The sequence below is a fragment of the Seriola lalandi genome, unplaced genomic scaffold (genome assembly GCF_002814215.2).
Source record: "Seriola lalandi dorsalis isolate HSWRI2012SDOR001 ecotype SW California unplaced genomic scaffold, Sedor1 jcf7180002054383, whole genome shotgun sequence".
Classification (NCBI taxonomy): Eukaryota; Metazoa; Chordata; class Actinopteri; order Carangiformes; family Carangidae; genus Seriola; species Seriola lalandi.
Genome location: NW_019524936.1, coordinates 314,736 through 335,931, shown reverse-complemented (window position 1 = coordinate 335,931; position 21,196 = coordinate 314,736). Strand labels below are relative to the sequence as shown.

Sequence of the window (21,196 nt, the reverse complement as noted above, 5' to 3'; positions counted from 1 at the left end):
TCAAACCATATATCCTATGGATCAAACTGACCTTAAAATCTTAATGTGTTAACAGGAGTAATGGAAATTAACACTTTTTTTTAAAAATGAAATAAAATGAAACGTTTAAAATAAGAATTAAAAATTAAAAAGACAATCGAAAAAGTCAGGATAAGGAAATTCTAAATCTGACGGTTTTATAGATTCATGGTGATTTATTGTATGTGGCTTCTTATTATAAAGCTGTGGGTGTGACTGACATCACACATGTGACCACGTTTAAACCAATCAGGGGCCTGCACCGACGTGTAATCGGTCGCCAGATTATGGTGCGACAGGAGGAGAGTGAGGTGGCGACTGGCAGGAGCAGACTCCGGTACGAGAAGAAGTGACTCTTTAGCTGTGTCATTTCTTACCAGGACACGACTCCTGTTCTTCGAGAAGGCGCTGCATTCATTGACAAGGTAACTACTTTCGCTCAGTTATTGTGAACACCAGCGTTAGTCGTCTTTTCTGGTTCCCAGTTAGCTAGGCTACAGCGGCTAGCCAGTCAGTCAGGACTGCAGGTTAGCGGGTATGTGATGCTGCAAGGTTTCACTGCTAAAAACCTGCAGGCACTGTCATCCTGATAGAAGCAGAGAAGATAACAGCTGTTCCCTGCATTGTTTTCCTAAGCCGCTAGTCTTTGAACTATACTTTATGCTCAAAACTGTATGATTAGCTGACTCCTGACTGGCCGGTGAAAAAGCAAAGCTTATTAATCACGGGCTAACTTCACCTTACATCATCCGCAACAGCAGCGCCTGCCTCGGCAAGCTTGACGTCTTTCCTCATGTCTCCCCTCTGAAGGTTTTGCTATACCTTCTACATCCGTCCATTTTCTCTCCTGTCCAGGACGCTGTTCCTTATTTACTCACAGCCAGCAAAAGCTAAAGTTATTGAACTTGCCTGACAAGCTAGTTCAGGCTACAGTCTCTAGGAGTGGGTGTGGTAGCTGGTACAGGAGTTTCATTCACTTATTACTGGCCTGACGCACATGATGTAGCGTGCTGAGTTCATCAAACAGCAGCTGTGTCTGAAGCAGTACCCCCTTTGCTGGCCTCTGTGGCCTCCAGCCTCTAAATCCAGCTTCCTTCATCTCAGAAAACCGTATAGTGACACAAATTTTCACGGCTTGGTGGCCTCAAACAATGGACTGGACCCATGGATTATGGCAGGATAAATACTGGGACATCTGCCTCTGAAAGCATGATAGGATAGCTCACTAAGCCAAACTCCACAGGATAGATATCACGGACCTCTTCCAGAAGTGCTGCAGCTACCAAAAAGCCACTGCTTTTTTTTCAGAAGCTGAAATAAAGCCACCATAAAATGTTATCAGTAACACAGAGGAGATAAGGTGCATTAATCAAGGCTCACTGCTTATCACTGTTTGGTTTGTGTCGGAGGGCTGTAAAGGTACTTCATTCACCTGTATGGGCTGTTCACCATATTGCTCTCCAGCCTTCAGGATTACTTGCATCTCCTTAAAGTAGAGCAGGTAAGTTTCAGTACTGTGCCAAAAGAGATATGACCTATACACTATGGGTGTATGCTTATGTAAACTGAGGCAGCATTGGCAGTAATGGGTTGGCTGAGCAGGTCTGGCCACATGCTGTGATGTTCAAAACAGGAATGTCAGGACCATTGGTGCAACCGGTTGTCTTTGTGTTTACATTCATCACATCTTTTCTCAGATACGTGTATTGTTGTGAGATTCTTTTTTTTTTTTTTATTATGTGAAACCATGTGTTCGGACAGAGATATACAGTAGTAGGAGCATATCTTGTTTTTCACATATTGAATTTTGGTCTAGATATGATTCCGTTTTCTTTTTGGCTTCATGGCTAAAATCTAAGGGTGTGATAGAAGTGTATTAAAACCACTGTGTTTATGTTTTCGTTGCTGCTTTTAGGGCTGGAACCAACCATTATTTTTATTATTTATATTTATAATTAATCTGCCAGTTATTTCCTGGTGTAATCGATTCATGCTCCCCAACAAAACAAAGACAGTCCATTTAGAATGATTGTAAAACAGAAAAGCGTCAAATCTTCACATTTGAGAAGCTGGAGACAAAACATGCCATTTTTTGTATCAGAAACTTACTCAAATAAATAACTAATCAGTTTAACTCTAGCTACATCCATGTTCTGAATACTGACATGGGGTTCTGTCTTTTTCTGTTTTCTTATATTCACTTGTTGTACAAAGGTTTGTTGGTTGAAGGAAGGGGACTTAAGTTTGTGCACACTACTTAATGGTTTGAGGTGGGGCTCTGTTATTGACTGGATGTTTAAGAATTACTGTGCCTCTGATTTTTAATAAAGAAAAAAATGGTTAAAGGAGGAATAAATCACCTTGAGGATTCACTACCTCCCCCTCTATTTAAATATGACAGTTGAAACCAATCCACAGCTCAATTGGTAAACATGACTATCAGCAGTTTCTAGGTTTGGAAGAAAGAGTAATTGAGCTGTCATCAGTCGCATACACAAACCTTGAAACTCAGTTTCACGGTTTAATTTGTATATTTTCCAGTGGCTAGCTTTGTCAGCCATAATAGAGAAATGATTGTGTTAGATGAACAAGGACATTAATGCACGTTACTGACAAAATAAGCAAGAAGAACTCTGAGTTTGTAAATTTAGGATTTTATATTATGCCCAAAGGATATTAATTTATGATTTATTTTAAGATAAGACCATTTTCAGGTTCTGATGCTGATATAACATGATATAATCATCTGTTTCTAGGTCTGTTTGCATTTTGAACATGCCTATCAGAACAAGTGGCATAGCATTGCCACTAACCATAGCAAATATCATTGCCAGTCAAGTGTTTTGGATAAATATGTGGCCATGCAGCCGATAGTGAATGCTTTTACAGTTTATCTTAGTTAGAGCCGTTTGTAGCAAGGGATCTGTCACTGTCAAAATCTCAAAGCCAGATAAGTGTTGCTGGCAAGGCGTCAGAAAGCTTGAATTCAGTAAAACATGTTCAAGCATTAGATTAAGGGTAGTTAGTCTGACATAACTTTGTGCTTGTTTAATTATTTAATTATAGCACATTTAATTAGTCAATTGTACCCACTGTTACATAGCCTGTGCAGAAAACTAGGAATTATTTTCAAGGATTTCAGATTTTTCTTGATAGGATAACACCAATGAATGTTCTGATGATGCCAAGAAATTATATAACTAGTACATTAAATCACATCATATTGTATACATACATTATCATCTGTGCTGGAATGTAGGTCAATCTCTATCGTGGCTTAAAATCTGAAATGACTTGGCCTGTAGTTTCTGCTTGCTCAAAATGCACATATGCTAACTTAACCTTTAGGTTTTTGTTTGTTTATCCACCAGTAGATGCATATTATGATGTCCTGACTCCTGAAGTTAACCATTGGCCTCCCTCTCCCAAAGGTCCTGTGCTAGCCAGCGCTGCCATGTCGGCGAAAGCCATCTCAGAGCAGACAGGAAAAGAGTTCTTGTATAAGTATATCTGCACCTCAGCAGCCGTGCAGAACCGCTTCCGCTATGCCACTGTAACCACTGAAACTGACTGGGATCACCTCACCCAGGAGCACCCATGGCTGCTGACAGAGGTAAGACTGTTGTACCCTATTAAAATTCACCAGAAACTAATACCTGCATATGGAAAGCTTGTCATATTTTTTTTTAAGCCTGATGTCTGTTTGACTTGTTACACCAGTACTGATGCAAATTAGCTTTTGTGGTTAATCTGTTTTCCACTTGCTCTCCCTGTAGCGGCTGGTGGTGAAGCCAGATCAGCTAATCAAGCGGCGCGGGAAGCTCGAGCTGGTGGGCATCAACCTGGACCTGCAGGGTGTCCAGGAGTGGCTCAAAGCTCGGCTCATGAGAGAGACCACTGTAAGTTGACTGTAATCTCTCTGTCTTAGTGAGCGTTTGACCCAAAACAATCCAGCATTATTTTATTAGATAATAAAATACAATCTAAGAAGTCCAGCTAGAGTAACAGATCCAAGAGTTTGAAGGTTTGTCAGACATCAACGCCCTGCGAAGGGATTTATGATGCTACGAGGAAGTGTTCTACTTCTCTGGAAATTTATTGTTTGTTACTATGATAACTAGGTTAATCAATATAAATATGCTCTCCACGTTACATCCAACAGGAATATTGCAAAAGTTGTTTTTTTTTTTTGGCTGGGTAACCCTTTATTTTCTTGCTCACTGCATTTGCTCTCCACTGTGTCAACACAGTGATCTCCATTAAATGACTTGGTTGCATTTTTTTTTTTAATGGCAGATCTAATGTCAGCCTGAACGCAGCTTTATGGGTCACTTAACTGTCTTTTCATCCAGACAAAGAACAGCCAATCTTTTCTGAAGGACTCGCAGTTCTGCGATGATGGAAATTTGGGACATAAGCAGCCTTATCACTGATAGTGTATGTGGTGTTATAAGAACCACAAAGAAAACTAATTTAAATAATGAAACGTCATTGCATCTTACATGCATCTATCACATGTTCCTTACTCTCCAAAGCGATTCTCTGACTAATTATGTTGTAAATGACGAAAACAATGGATCCGGACAGTCTGACCCAAGTAGTAAATCACGAGTGCCATGATTTGTCTTGCACAATATATGGAGAGAATTTAAGCAATGGTTCCTTGTCCCATTTGTTCCAGCCTATGTACTTTTATGTGTAGAAATAAGTTGTTTTCAGTGCAAGAGGCCTTGTGTTTATGTTTAGATCTGCCAGGTCAGAGGTTATGTAATGCTATTGGAGGATGGTAGTCTATTCTGGTCCACCATCCATGCAGACATGCTATCCTGCTCTTCAAACAGGCAGTAGCCTTACATCCACTACGTAAGAAAGGGAATTTATGCTCCAGCCATGCTGTTGGTTGTTACTTTTTTTTAATGTCATATGCCATTAAAAAAGCAACAACCAAGATGATAAAGATGAGACTGACAGTCTTATTTGGGGAAAAACCAAATCTTATTCTGTAGAGTCATTCATTTCTATACACCGTAGTTTTCTTGTAAAGTATATAACTAGGTTAGACTAATATACCTGGGGTTTGTGACATCAAGTGTTTGTCTTGAATAGGTGGGAAAGGCAAAGGGTGTGCTGAAGAACTTCCTCATTGAGCCATTTGTTCCACACACACAGGTAATGTATTCCACCTTCCCGTGTTTTGTCATTCCACATCCTGATTATTATGTTTGAAAGCCAAGGCAAGTATATTTGTGTAGCCTTTAATCATAGATAACATTCGTAGAGAACTGCATAGACCCCACACCAACCAAGAAAACAAACTGTCAACCCACCCAGCAGGACAATGAAACTTCCAGGGCCAGCGTACAGAAGCTATTTTGTGTGTTTTTATATGTAGCCCAGTGTGCACCAGAGGTAAATTGTGCTGCAGTGTATATGTGATTTTTGTTGTCACCAGTGAATGTGTGAAAACAGTCTTACCCTGTATGAAGGTCAATTTGGTTAAAAGAAGGAACTGAATGTTGTTCAAGTCTAATGTTCAAACAACTTGTCAGCTCTTTGTAGATCAGTGAGAATGCACACTCTGCTGTAAACTCACACTCTGCAAACTAAATCTTTGAAAATGTCTTTGCATGTCCTTGTATTTGCCCCAACTCTTCCACTGGCCCACCCAGGAGGAGGAGTTTTATGTGTGTATCTATGCCACACGTGAGGGCGACCATGTGCTTTTCCACCATGAGGGAGGAGTGGAGGTTGGTGACGTGGATGCCAAGGCCCAGAGGCTCATGGTTGCAGTGGATGACAAGCTGAGTGAGGACCAAGTCAGAGAGCAGCTCCTCACGCACGTTCCTGATGATAAGAAAGAGTATGGCCTTATCCTTTTTTTATTGGTTCATTTCTTATCCACACGGACAGATCCACAGCACTAACACAAACTTAGTTTGTTGAAAAAAAGACATAAAGATGTTGTTTTTTTATATAAATGCTAAAATAGAAAAGGCTGGTATATGAGTCTTTATATGGGTCTCTAACAGGAAAAACGTAGGTATATGGTAACTAAATAATTTTGTCCATCAAACTCAACTAAGAAGTCATCTTGTATTCATTCAGTGAGGTACAGGAGTTGGAAGGCAGCTTATGATGTGATGGTACAGCCATTTTGTGATGCCAGTTTCATATATATTGCAATATTGGGTTTATTTGATACTTAAACAGCTGATATTTTTTAGTGATGGTCTGTATCCAGGGGGTGCCAGTTATTGCCATAGATAACATACAGTGACAACCAGCAATGTTTAATATCGTGATATATAATTTTTGTCCCACCTATAACTGTCAGTGGGAACCAGGTTGTGGTGGATGTAATTTGTTGTTGTTTGTTCCTATATTTATTTCTCAGTTTCTCGCAACTTCTGCCCTGGGATTCAAAGTATGGACCACTGTGAATGGTTTAGTTATGACATATTCATTTTATTATTAATTTATGTTGTTTTGTGTGTGCTGTTTTGTTCGTTTGCTTTTTTCCTTAAAGAGTCCTTGCTAATTTTATTGTGGGCCTCTTCAACTTATATGAGGACCTCTACTTCACCTATCTTGAGATCAACCCCCTCGGTAAGTTTTTCTTAACTCAATAGAGTCACATCTCTTCACAATGCAATATTTAACTCGGGTCTTTGTGATTCCCAGAAGCAAGATTTTTTTTATTTCTGTAACACCATTTGTACGTACCTGTAATATATTCAAGAGCATTAATTAAATACATATGTGGATTAGTTATTTATTTAAGGGAAAAAGTTACTAATTTTTGTGCATAAATTGTCAAGTCCAAATGATTGCATTTGCCTTATAACCACAAGGCTCTGTAACATGTTTTTTTTTTTTTTTCTTTTTCTTTTTGTAGAAAAAATCTAATTAATGAATAACTTGATTTTTTTTTTTTTCTCCTCTTAACCAGTCGTCACCCAAGATGGAGTGTACATCCTTGACATGGCTGCAAAGATTGATGCCACAGCAGATTACATCTGCAAGGCTAAATGGGGTGATGTGGAGTTTCCACCACCTTTTGGCAGAGAGGCCTATCCAGAGGTGAGAGCTGAAGTAACTGACAGTAAACCACGCTTTTCATGATCATGTCTGTTAATATTTATTGGATTATAATGCTCCAGTTTGTTTTTCTGCTTTCTCACTTTATTCATAGAAGATATACAAGTTGAATACCTTGGAGGAATATGTTTTTGACTTCTTAGATTCATTTGTTTTAGTTCATATTCAAATAATAATAAAATACCTATTTTAAACAGCTTGGAATTGCATCCTTACTTACATTTACTGACACTGATTGAAATTAATCAAGACATAGTATCTTAAAATGCAGTTTATGCATCTGTCCTTGGGCTTGTGGACTCATACATCAGACTGTATAACCGCAATATGATTTGTCACTTGTAGGAGGCCTACATAGCAGATCTGGATGCTAAGAGTGGTGCCAGTCTGAAGCTGACCCTGCTGAACCCTCGTGGCAGAATCTGGACCATGGTGGCCGGGGGAGGAGCATCGGTTGTCTACAGGTAGTCTATTGATTTGTGTGGTTTGTGGTTTGTGTTTTGAGCTAACAGGAGTTGGTGAAACTACTTTGGTTGATGAAAGCTTTATAACTTATTTAATATTCTGTGTCACTTGCCTTGCTCCATGGCTACACAATTTAAACCATGTTACAGTTTGAGTTGCCTTGCAGTAACACATGTAAAGCAAGTTTTTGCCTTTTGACAGACAACCGTTTCATGTTAGCTCTTTGGGGTCTTGCAGAGTCAGCAAATCAAACTACAATCAGGACACAGTTATTTGACTGTCCGTCTTCTCTCCTCTTTAGTGACACCATCTGTGACCTGGGTGGGGTGGATGAGCTGGCAAACTATGGTGAATACTCTGGTGCACCCAGTGAACAGCAGACCTACGACTACGCAAAAACCATCCTCTCTCTCATGACACGTGAAAAACATCCTCAAGGTGAGTACAGCCAAAACTTCATTGCGACATTTTTCCTCAAACAAGGTAAAAAAAAAAGTAGGCCATAGTTGAATGACAGGGGCGGTTCCCAGACACAGTTATAGAAAAAAAAGTCTTGACTGCTTCAGATAGCTAACATTTCTTATGACTGTGGGTGCATTTACATCCTGTATGTAAATCAGTGTTTGATCATTCTTCTGCAATGTGAGCTGCTTGTTTTCCTGTAGTTTGTCGCAAGGCCTCGGTTCACTGTGTGTATGTTGCCAGCAATAGACTTCATGGCTGTCACTTAGCTATGTTACTGGGGTGTCAAATTTCAGTCAGGGGCATATTCTTAACATGTCACCTCCTCTCTCTGTATCTTACAGGGAAAGTGCTGATCATCGGAGGAAGTATTGCCAACTTTACTAACGTAGCAGCCACATTCAAGGTGAAACACATTGATATATTTGTCTGAAACACTGTGTAGAATAAGTTATGACTACTAGATGTTATCACATCGCCACGTAGTGCGACTAAGCCAGTTAAATCTGTATTCATAATGTTTCCTAAGAGAAAAACCAACCCCAATTCAGTGTTTTGTTCTTTCTGAAGCTATTATATAAGATGGCAGTGCATTTATTCCTAGTATGGTATTAGATTAGCAGAGCTGCTAAAGCTTCATTCCTTGTTCATATCAAATAATATTTTTGTCCAAATTGGGCTACTTTTGTGAGTAGTGTTTGATTTATCTTAGATGAATACTTTTGGACAGTGCCAGTTGTAGAAGTTCTTCCTCAGGTCCTGCATTTATACCCTCAGGTCAGTGTTGAATGTCAAATTTCAGAGTCCGGTTTAAAGATTTCACAAACTCAGCTGCATTATCTAAGCACCTTTGGTTAATAACAACGATAATGATAAATAAAACATTAGTAGACAATATTAAGGACTCTGTGTGAAGCAGTCTCTGTAAGAAGAAAAACTTATTACACTAACCACTAACTTAGATGCAGGGAAGGTAGTGTGTGACTAGAAACCCTTTAATCCTTTGACGCACGTGAAATTGAAGTTTTGCATCTTGTTCTTTGAGAAGGACAAATGAAATGACGTTATGAAAAACCACACTGGCATTCCTTGTGTCTCTGACCCATTCTTACTGGCTGATATATTAATTTAGATTTTACAGGAATATACAGTGTGTGTGTGTGTGTGTGTGTGTGTGTGTGTGTGTGTGTGTGTGCGCGTGTGTGCGCGTGCGTGCGCGTGTGTGTGTGTGTGTGTGTGTGTGTGTGTGTGTGTGTGAGAGAGTGAGAGATCCACATAGCTGACCTGCCTGTCTCTCCCTCAGGGCATTGTCAGGGCCATCAAAGACTACCAAGGTCCTCTTAAAGAGCATGAGGTCACTATCTTTGTTCGACGTGGTGGACCCAACTACCAAGAGGGGCTGAGGGTGATGGGGGAAGTGGGTGAGTGAGATGGACAGAGCCCACACATGGAAAAAGGGATAGATGTTTTAGTATGTAGTTTTAATGTGTAATTTGATCATTTGAAATACTTTGTCAAGCAATTTTTAGATATTCTTTTTGGATGAAGAGTTAAAGACTAAACGTCTTTCCTGTCGGACTGTATGTTTTTGAATATGCACACAAATGGTATGAGTGAATGAATAAATGCTAGTTTAAGTTTTTCAGTTAAATTGGCTGGAGCCTTTTCTGAGTGGAGTTTAACTGTAACTTTTTCCTCTGCAGGGAAGACCACAGGGATTCCTATCCATGTGTTTGGTACCGAAACCCATATGACAGCCATCGTGGGAATGGCCCTGGGCCACCGGCCAATCCCTAACCAGCCCCCAATGGATGCACACACTGCAAACTTCCTCCTCAATGCCAGCAACAGTGCAATGGTACTTTTATTCAGTAACTTGCTGCAGAAAAATAGAATGGTCTGCAGGTCATTTGCATCTCTTTTAAACAGATTGCAGATGTTGTATTGCTTGAGACATTCAGGATAATTTCATGTGCTGTCCACCAAGATAAATGAAATGTTAAATGGTGAACTATTCTAAATGTAAATCCAATTCACTAATTTTATTGATTGTAGGAGTTAAAGAATAGAATTAATAGTGTAAGATGCATTAACATATAGATGGCTCAAACATTCTGTTGACCTTCCCAAGAAGATGTTGCATTTCAGGTGCATTCACTTGCTTGTGATACAGTTCACTCATGCATGTTAAAACACTGTTTAAGCTTTGAAAGGCCTGGATTTTGGAACTTGTTTGAGTTGAGCTCTATTGTGTAGCACTACATGATACTCTTTTCATGTAGTCTGTATGTGTTCTTTAGCCTCTTTACTTGTTAGCTGTGGCCCTCCCTGTTAGCAAAACATCATTTAGTCTTTCTGAAAATCAAAAGTCTTATTCACAAAGTCCTAAAAAGTGTGAACTTTATTGTGGCGCTTTTGAACTTGGGTTAATGAAAAGCCACTTCTAGCTGGTTTGCTAATTTTCTATCCCCATTGGTGTTTTTATTCATGCTTCTTTATTGTAGAACCAAACTTGCTAAATACAGATGACATACCAAATTGTACATTATAATTCACATAATCCATTTTTAAGCACTGCTCTCTTCAAAAATGCATGCATGTCAATATTAACTAAATTGTAAAGATATTCTCTCACTGTAAGAGACAGATTGGTAGTTACACGTTATAATTTCTCACTGAAACATTTTATCTCTCTTTTCTGCACCAGACTCCAGCTACAACAAGGACAGCTTCATTCTCTGAACCCAGGACGTCCAATGATGCCACCCCAGCAAAAAAGTCTAAAGCAGGTCTTCCAGCAGGTAACTCATACTTTGACACTAACCTCTCCACTTCTTCTTTATCAGCAAGACTCCACATGTACTCATACACTTCTGCTTTTTCATTTCTCTTACCCTTGCTTCCTGTACTCCTCCTTCTCCCCCAAATGTCGTCACTGCTGTTCTGCATTTTAATTTTCTTTCTATTTATCCCTGCTGCGTCTCCTCCTCTTCTTGTTTTGCTGCACAAACTGTCCACTCACCCTCATCTTTTTCATGCTTGTTTCTCTAAGACACTCTTCATTCTATACTGTGGCCTCTGAAGAATGTGGTCACAGGCGATTGGAAAGGTAAGCTTTAGGTGTGCCACTCCCACACAGCGCTCGGCTGCCCGCACACGCCTCATTGGTTTGCCCCTTTTTCCTCTTTACCCCTCACCCTCCTAATCAGGGTAGAAAGGATTGTGTTTGTGTGTGACACCTACATGTTTCTGTCACCTCAGTAGTTTTCCAGGTACAATATATTCTTCAGCAATAGGATTCTAGTATTTTTTTCAATCAGAATAAGTCATCTTTGCACTAATTAAACACTGCAGAAATACTTACTCAAACTCAGCTTTCAGTTCAGTTTTAAAGATGATGCTCATTAATACCAAGATCTCTTGAAAAGATTTGTCATCTTTAGACTGAGTCATGCGCTTTTGTTGTGAGATAGTTATGTTTGTATCGTTAGAAGTCAGACATTCATCACAGGCCATTTGGAAATGAGATTTTGATTGTGGCTTGACTGTCCTTTTGCTTTTTACAACAATGCAGTAAAGGCATGCTCTATAGAAGCTGAGCTTTGCATGCTCTTTTCTCTGCTAGGCTTTTTATGGACTGTTTTCAGATGTGATACACAGTTGCCACAATGCACTGAAGTCTGTTAAATGAACAAGATACAGTAAAGATGAACTCATTTTCTCTTTTTTTTTTTTTGCTCATTTTGTCATATTTTGTGTTTCCGTCCCGTGGGGTCACAGAAGCACAAGCCTCTTCAGGCTGCAGCGGAGGTATGGAAGGGTGTGAAAAACCTGTCTTCCTGCCCTCTCCGCCCTCTGTCCACTTCCCTCTGCCTTCCCATTTTTGTCTATTCTCTGATGTTTCTCAGCAGTCTGTTTCTCTTTTTCGCATTCTTATGGTGGCTTACTGTCCTTAAGGGGTGCTGTTTTATCTCACTGAACTTAAATCGGTTGAGAGATTCCCAGCATTCCCTTTCAGAATGACATTGTTGAATCATCTTGAATTTGTATGGTTAACCCTATAAGTGTTGGGAATTTTAATCATGGCAGTATTTTTTAATTACTTAAAATCACAGTATGTGGTTTCTTTAAGATCAGCTTCATTCTAAAACATTATGCTTCACTTAGGCCTCTGTTAAAGGGGCAGTGATGGTGCTGGACAATTCTTCGCTGTGTGCACGTATCGTAGATCAGATTTAAGAACAGAAGGCAGTGAGCATGGGCAGAGAGGAGAGACTTTGGAGAACTGGAACAAATGTGTGAAAACATGGTGACTAACTAAACCACAAATGATTCAAGCCACATTGTCAAGTGCTCTGCTTTGAAAGCAGAATATCAGTGTACAGTCTTCAGATCTGTTGCAAAGTTGCCTCAGCCAAGTCTGGCCATAGACGGTAATCAGGTTGTTATGGTTTTTTTTACACTTCTCATATGGGCTTGAATTACTACTGGGTGGCTGTGGTAACTGGACCTTGAAATGCATTAATTCAATTACTAGTAGACAGCTGTGTCATCAGCGCTCAAGGATTATGTCTTTCGGACAAGCTTACGCAATATTCACGCATGGTGATGGGCAAGTGGGATGATGTCTCTTGAGAGCACACAGCAACTTTTATGAACTTAAAGTGGAAAAAGCTTCTTGCAAAAACAGTTTCAATGCAGACTATATTGAGGTAAAATCAACATTGGAGCTCCATTAAATACACTGAATTATCTTGTCTGATATTTACGTGGTTAGAAAAAAAAACATTTGCAGAGAAGTTTCTTGATGGTTTAACATAGCTTTTTCCTTCCAAGAAAATTAAGTCAGCAGTTGTGTAATCTCAGACAGGCCTTGTGCAGGACTGACAGTTATTGTGTGCGAGAATGGAAAGAGTTTTTTTTTTTTCTATTATTATTTATTTATTTATTTTTTATTAAACTTCAGACAGCGTGGCTCAAAGTGTCCCTATCCAAGTTCTAATTTTAACATTGTGAAGCCCAAAATGAATCCTTTTTAACAGTGTGACTTAAAGGGGGTGGACAAAATAATGGACTGAGTGACTTGATTATTCTTATAAATTTGAGCTATATTTGGCTGAATGCTAATAAACAGCGGCAAAAAGGATATATGGCAAGTATACTATGACTTTTTATGCCCTTACTATACTATGGCAAGTAAATCAACAGAGAAACATGACCTATTGCAGCAGTGTTTGAAATTATGATTTTGTTACAACAAAGTCTTGAATCATAGTTATTTTTTCTACCTCCTCCTACCTACCTCTGTCCTCAGAATGAGTTCTCTCTGTACTCTGCTTGTTACCATCCCCATTCCTGGTGTTTTTCCTGAGCCAGACCTCCTTTTCTTTTCTGTGATTATTTTTATTTCTCCCTTCAGCTCTTGAGTTGAATCTCTCTCCCTCTCTTTCTGCCCTCTTCAGCCAAAGCCACTACACTCTTCAGAAAACACACTAAGGCCATTGTATGGGGCATGCAGACACGTGCTGTGCAAGGCATGCTGGACTTTGACTACGTATGCTCCCGGGACGAACCTTCTGTGGCAGCCATGGTCTATCCTTTCACGTAGGTTCCCCAAGATCTAATGATTGCCTCAGTTGAGTGAAATTGAAAAGGGTTGAAACTCCACCGATTTAAAGAAATTCCTGCATTGTTAAAATAAAATGTTCACAATAGGATTTACCACAGAAATCATATTATACACTTGTCAGTGTGAGTGAGACTCAGATCCACGATGCTAATGTTTATATTGGAAAACTGCAAAGACCACTGTCGAGGTTTGAATAACTGCAAGAGTGTACTGAATGAAGGAAACATCTGTTTTCACAAACAAAGCAAGATGATGTAACCAACACGAAACTCCTTTGGCTGTGGCAGCTGTTACCAATACCCGTTTAACAATTTTTAACTTGTACATGTGATGTGTTCAAGCAGGAAATGAGGATAAAAAATGTCGAATCTTCATATCTTTTTATTAAGTCATATTACATCTTGATAAAATATGTTAATCTTTCTTACATTTGCTAGAAAACCAAGACAAAAAGATCTAAAGGCAAGGTTTTTCATGGAAAGAATTTTACTATCCTACTCACACTTTTGTAAAGTATTAATCTTACAGTTGCAGCTTTTGATTAGCAGTGGTAAAAATGGAAGAATAATCTAATCATATAATATCTACAGATAAGTAGATTTTAGTTAAAATGCTCCTGTGAAATTATTTCAAAATAAAATTGTTGTTATTCCCCTTTACATTCCTGTGTTGCCCAGTGGGGATCACAAGCAGAAGTTCTACTGGGGCCACAAAGAAATCCTGCTGCCAGTCTATAAGAGCATGGCTGATGCAATGAAGAAGCATCCGGAGGTGGACGTCTTGATCAGCTTTGCGTCACTGCGCTCAGCCTTCGACAGCACAGTGGAGGCAATGCAGTACCCACAGGTAGAAAGAAAATCTGTTTTCATATATGCCCATACATGACCGCATAAACATGTGAATTTCACATAACTTTTATCTAATTGTGTTTTCAGATTCACACTATTGCCATTATAGCTGAGGGCATCCCTGAAGCACAGACGAGGAAGATGATCAAGATGGCTGATGAGAAAGGTGTCACAATCATTGGCCCCGCCACGGTATGCAGTCATAACAGAGACTACTAAAAACAGCACTCTTTAAAGTACTGCAATAGACTGCGAATGTAGTTGTGATTCTCTCTGTCTGTATAGATGTGTTTCAGCAACCAACATATGTAAGCAGAAAATTATACCTTTCAAAAGGCATACACAAACTCGTTTGATACCCTTTATTTTATGCCCCCTAGGTTGGTGGCATCAAGCCAGGCTGTTTTAAGATTGGCAACACAGGTGGCATGCTGGACAACATCCTGGCTTCCAAACTTTACCGTCCTGGCAGCGTGGCGTATGTGTCACGCTCTGGGGGCATGTCCAACGAGCTGAACAACATCATCTCCCGCACTACAGACGGCGTCTATGAAGGTGTGGCCATCGGAGGAGACAGGTACAAGAACTCCTTTGCATACTATTTGCTTGGTAGTCAGAGACAGTTGTCCTGTTGAAGCTTGTCGTAAAACACTTAGTGTGGGACTTTTAGATGATTTTTTCCCAGCTGCACAGAAATGTATTCTTGTCTGAAAGACTTCTTTATGGTAGTTCTTATTTTTAATTCCTCTTTATCCAGATATCCAGGCTCCACCTTCATGGACCACGTCCTTCGATACCAAGACACTCCAGGGATCCAGATGATAGTGGTGCTAGGAGAGGTGAGAGTAAATGTTCATATTTTCAGATGAATATAAATGATCAGAATTACTATTATTATAGTGTTTTTGTTTTTTACTTTTACTTTTATTTTGGCCACGTTGTATGTCATTTTTAACATCTTTCACTGTGACAACACAGATTGGAGGCACAGAGGAGTACAAGATCTGTAACGGCATCAGAGAGGGTAGGATAACTAAGCCTGTGGTTTGCTGGTGTATTGGAACCTGCGCCACCATGTTTGCTTCAGAGGTCTGTAGGAAAAAAATTTGCTTTTGGATTCTGTTGTAAGGTGAGGATTCAGGGTTTCTGAGTTGAACTTGTCATACTCTCATCTTCAGGTTCAGTTTGGACATGCAGGAGCCTGTGCCAACCAGGCCTCAGAAACAGCAGTAGCCAAGAACCAGGCTCTGAGGGATGCTGGAGCTTATGTTCCCAAGAGCTTTGATGAGCTGGGGGATGTCATTAGGTGAGACATTTTACATGAATAAACCACATAGTTTATCAGTGATTTTGTTTTCAGGGTTTTTCACTGATATTGTGTGTGTATATGGTGAAACAGGACGGTTTACGATGAGCTGGTGGCCAATGGTACCATCATTCCTGCCCAAGAGGTTCCTCCACCAACAGTCCCTATGGATTACTCTTGGGCCAGGGTAAGAACATTGATGATGACATGAATGAGTAACAATTTTTTATTTTAAAAGATGTGTGAAATTATTAGCTTGTTTTGATTGTTAAAAACTATGGGCTGATGGATATTGGATTGTTAAGGCTGACTCTATATTGGCCAATATTCATTTATTTAGATAGACACGACATAAACAAACATTTATGATCAGGAGGTTATTGTTAGAATTTGGTATTTACAGAATTGTGACATTGATATGTACTGAGCAGGACATTTTACAGTCAAAATATAAACTTGTCCATGTTTTCTTGTGGACAAAATATGTAATGACACCACTGTTTCTATTACTTCAAACTTATCTGTGGCATTTCTGCACTGCAATTTCTTGTAGCTTGTTGGTTGACATATACGCTGATACCGATCTTTGCCTCACACTATACAAACATTTTCTTCCAGGAGCTAGGCCTGATCCGTAAGCCAGCCTCATTCATGACGAGCATCTGTGACGAGCGAGGACAGGAGCTCATCTACGCTGGCATGCCAATCACTGAAGTCTTTAAAGAAGAGATGGGTTTAGGAGGAGTGCTGGGCTTGCTCTGGTTCCAACGCAGGTTGGTGTGACAACAAACACTAATGTTAATCAGTTACTAGGAGAAGAAGTGTTGGCTCATTTACTTTTTTGCAAATCTATTTTCAGTGAAATTCTCTTTCATCCCTCTGTCTAGGTTGCCACGCTACGCCTGCCAGTTCATTGAAATGTGCCTGATGGTGACTGCAGACCACGGGCCAGCTGTCTCTGGTGCACACAACACCATTGTCTGTGCTCGTGCTGGCAAAGACCTTATCTCAAGCCTCACCTCTGGCCTACTCACCATTGTCAGTAGTGGTGACACACAGAAACACTTATACACACACAATAACATGGTGCCACGATCAAAGATAACAGAAGTGATGAAAACAAAACAATCCAAAATGCTTGTCAGAAGAAGCGTGTGTGTTAACACATTGGAAGCAGTAGTCTATAGTGTAACTTTTTTCATAACTGGTCCAGGGCAGTTGTTGATTGATATCCCTTTGTCTTTTATGAGCCTCTAGAGTCACATTTTGATTTTAGAACGGTTGAAAGTGACCAGTACATTTCTGTACTGACAGTTGATTTATTCATAAATTCCAGGGGGACCGTTTTGGAGGTGCTCTGGATGCTGCTGCGAAGCAGTTCAGCAAGGCATTTGACAGTGGTATGCTGCCCATGGAGTTTGTCAACAAGATGAAGAAGGACGGGAAGCTGATCATGGGCATCGGCCACAGGGTCAAATCGGTATGCGGCGCTCAATGAATACAAATGATGTGGCTGTTTTACATTAAAGCAGGAAGTTGATACGATTGCATTTGAATAATTATTTATTAAAATAAAAAAATAATATCTTAGTTACAGTTAAGAGCTTCTTCTGAGTTACTTGAATGAATTCAGTAAGATGCAATGCCGGTATTCAAAACAGTTTCTTTGTTTTCAGATCAACAACCCAGACATGCGGGTGCAGATTCTGAAGGACTTTGTTAAGCAGCATTTCCCTTCCACCCAGCTACTTGACTACGCCCTAGATGTAGAGAAGATCACCACCTCAAAGGTACTTGTCAGTTGAATTAGCAAGAGGGGAAGCAAAGCTTGTAAAGACTCTCAAAGGGGCTACCTTAAAAAAGCAAATGGTCTTGAAGGAGAGGTGTGTCAGAAAAGCTACTATCAGAGCAAGGGTCCTGCATATTGTTCAAGTCTTAAAGTCTTCAATCTGACATTTTTGGACACTGTGTAGAGCCTTTCCTCTTTTTTTATGTTAAAGTGGGCAGATGTTGGCTAGCTTACTGATATTCTTCTGAAATTTAGATAAATTAATTTCTCTCACCTATTTTCAGAAACCCAACTTGATCCTCAACGTAGACGGTTTTATTGGTGTTGCCTTTGTGGACCTGCTCAGGACGTGTGGCGGCTTCACACGGTAAGAATGTCAAACTGCTAGGCTATGGAGGGACTGGTGAGGCATGTAAATCCAGTAAGATGGGTTTTTAGTAGATTCGTTCAACAAGTGCTTTGAAGAGATGCATTTTCTCACCAATGCAAATGTCCTGACTACAATGTACCTGTTTTTTTTTTTTTTTATATTGTTTATTTAAATATGTTTATACACTAGCCTCCAATTATAGGTGTTCAAAGGAGGAGTGCAGTTGTTGCAAAAAATATTTGTTTATGACTGCATTTTAGTCTGTTATAAACCCTTTATTAAAGTATTAACAAACAGGATTATTCATAAATACATTTTGAAAAGAATCAGATGCCAAAAGTACATTGTCTGTGTTGGTGCTTTCTGCATTGATAGCACACTGCCCAGTATTGTTTCTCATATGAATGTTGAACTGGTTCCAGAGATGAAGCTGACGAGTTTGTGGAGATCGGTGCACTAAATGGGATCTTTGTCCTTGGCCGGAGTATGGGCTTCATTGGTGAGTCCCATTCAGACTGAGCCATGACACTAACCAACTGTTGAACTATTAAGACATCTAACTTGTGTCCGTCTTGCATTAGGCCATTACCTGGACCAGAAGAGGCTGAAACAGGGTTTGTACCGCCACCCCTGGGACGACATCTCTTATGTGCTTCCTGAACATATGTCCATGTAATCCCAACAACACAGAATGGGGTGTACTTCCTGATGTGACTGCCCATCTCACTTAATGTACATTATGTACTCTCCGGTTATGACAACAGCTGCCTTTGGAAAAATGGGCAGGGTGACTCTGGATAGTAGAACTACTGTCTGTCTGAGGGATCTGGGTATAAGTTTTCGATCTAGTTTTTACGGAGAAAAAGGGGAAGTATATTTTTAGATTTAGTTTTTGACAAATTATTTAAAAAGTCTGATATGTAACTTATTCAGTTTTGAACAAAGAGCCAAACCAATGCAAACTACAGCAATTGCAGGATCACAAAATCGATTGGTACTTAAAATCACTAAGAGATCTGTTTTGCGTAGTTGGTACTAGGGCAGGATTCAAAGCACATTTCAAGCCTGACTCTGTATTACAGAGTCTGATTAAACCACAGTAACAGCTGCTGATGTGAAATATCTTCAAGCTCAGCAATACAGTAACATTTCTTTTTTTTTATATCACCTGTAAAAATTAACCATGATTTATTTTAATCAGCATTTTCCTGCTTCAGGCCACAAAGTGCGCTTAAAGCATGCTTTCTGAGTCTTGCACCTTAGTTTAAACACTAGCAAATCTAGGACTAATAAGTTTCTAAATTCCTTCTCCAAGTTTCACTCCCACTGAGAAAGATCTTTGTCATCACAAAATAAACCAAAGTTATTTTTAGGTATGTATTGTCTTTGTTAAAAGCGGAAAAAACAGGATCCAGTGGTAGATATTACAGAGCTTATCTAGATCTACAGATTTTGAGAAGTAGGCACAGTAATGGGATAAAAGGAATCAAACAAAAACACAATAATCTAAGTGTCACTCCACCATTGCCTTTCCTACAACAACCCTGTTCACAACCTCGGTTGTAGACAAGTGGTTGATACTCTTCAGCTACTGTAAATTAGGTGCAGTTTTAAGGATGTTCAAGTCTTTTACACCAAATATAAATTGAACTACTTGTGTTGCTACTCTGAATAACTGTAAGAAAACAGGGAAATGTAGAAGTATCAAAAGGGAACACACAAAAAGCTTCATGAATGAGCCCTCTGAATCTTGAAAGTATCTTTTGGCGAGGGACCATGAAAGCAGTTTGCTTTATTTTGGGAAATAATTGCACCTAAAAGATGTGTCAACTCTAAAAGAATTGTTAAAATTAAGACTGGACACTAACTTAAAACGCTTTGTAACTGCCCACTGTACGGCCTGCTGTGTTTGATCTTTGTTTTGCTGTTTTTATTTAACTGTGAAAAAATGCTTTGTTTTTGTAATATGCTGTCATATAGTGGTATAATAATAAAGAACTTATTGTTTTACTTTTCATTTTGGCTTACATGTATAATGTCTACATCTATTGTAGGTGAACAGAGGCGAACCCGACAGGGCGTACCTACAGTATGATACATGAATAGAAACCAGAATGTAGGTTTAGTCTCAACATTGGTAGGGACACAACAACAGTAAGGCATTAAAGTCACCAATTAAAATAATGCGCAAGTCTTTGGACTATGGAGAGTATCTGAACAGAACCCACGGAGGCACAGGGAGAACATGCAAACTCCACACAGAAAGGCCTGAGGCTCAAACCCAGAACCTTCTCACTGAGCACAGTTGTAAGCACTACACCACTGTGCCGCCCCATAGAAAGGTCATAGTAAGGCACTGGAGTTGCCAATTAACCAAATGCGCATGTCTTTGGATTTCAGGAGGACGCCAAGCAGAACAGAAAGGCCCCAGACGCAAGGTATAAATCCAGAACCTTCGCACTGTGAGGCAACAGTTCTTAGTACTGCACCGAGCTACCCCACAAATACATCATCGTATAGTAAAGCATAAAAAGTCAGGAAAAGGAAGGCATTAAAACATCATAGTCATCAAAATGTTAGAGTATATAAAGAAATAAAACTTCATAATATTGTAAGGAATAATGAACATCATAAGGCCTAAAAAGTGAAAAAATGACCTAGTACAGTATGGTAAAAACGCATAAAAACACCAGAAAACGTCATAGTATAGTAGGTATAAAGACGTAATAGTACAGTAAGGCCTAAAAAGTGAAACAAAAAACAACATAGTATAGTATGGCAAAAAAGTTAAAAAACCACATAGTGTAATAAGGCATAAAAACACCAGAAAACGTCATATTATAGTAAGTATAAAGACAACATAGTATAGTAAGGCCTAAAAAGTGACAAAAAAAAAAAGACATAGTATACTATGGCAAAAGAAGTGAAAAAAAAACCTCAGTGTAATAAGGCATAAAAACATCAAAAACCGTCATAGTATAGTAGGTATAAAGATGTCATAGTAATTATAGTAAGGCCTAAAAAGTAATTATAGTAAGGCCTAAAAAGTGAAAAAAAAACGACATAGTATACTATGGCAAAAAAAGTGGAAAAAAACACATAGTGTAATAAGGCATAAAAACATCAAAAACTGTCATAGTATAGTAGGTATAAAGACGTCATAGTAATTATAGTGAGGCCTAGAAAGTAATTATAGTAAGGACTAAAAAGT

The 21,196-nt window shown here is 39.3% G+C and overlaps 1 protein-coding gene across 4 annotated transcripts; it reads left to right on the top strand.

Annotated features, from left to right (window-relative positions):
• Window positions 1–304: 304 nt before the first annotated feature.
• On the top strand, window positions 305–20,002 carry aclyb (ATP citrate lyase b). 4 transcript variants are annotated; one of them, XM_023409108.2, is made up of 30 exons: window positions 305–443; window positions 3,450–3,631; window positions 3,795–3,917; window positions 5,125–5,187; window positions 5,688–5,878; window positions 6,545–6,624; window positions 6,968–7,098; window positions 7,462–7,580; window positions 7,883–8,019; window positions 8,388–8,449; window positions 9,347–9,464; window positions 9,747–9,901; window positions 10,751–10,844; window positions 11,096–11,152; window positions 11,824–11,853; window positions 13,506–13,647; window positions 14,350–14,518; window positions 14,608–14,712; window positions 14,901–15,097; window positions 15,278–15,359; window positions 15,499–15,609; window positions 15,699–15,826; window positions 15,920–16,013; window positions 16,445–16,599; window positions 16,714–16,864; window positions 17,163–17,306; window positions 17,503–17,616; window positions 17,900–17,982; window positions 18,408–18,484; window positions 18,567–20,002. In XM_023409108.2, the coding sequence occupies exons 2-30, from the start codon at window positions 3,473–3,475 to the stop codon at window positions 18,659–18,661; spliced, it is 3,366 nt and encodes a 1,121-aa protein (XP_023264876.1). In that variant the 5' UTR covers window positions 305–443; window positions 3,450–3,472; the 3' UTR covers window positions 18,662–20,002. The 4 variants fall into 4 exon arrangements, with proteins under 4 accessions (XP_023264876.1, XP_023264878.1, XP_023264877.1 ...); XM_023409110.2 differs by lacking the exon at window positions 11,096–11,152; XM_023409109.2 differs by lacking the exon at window positions 11,824–11,853.
• Window positions 20,003–21,196: the final 1,194 nt, after the last annotated feature.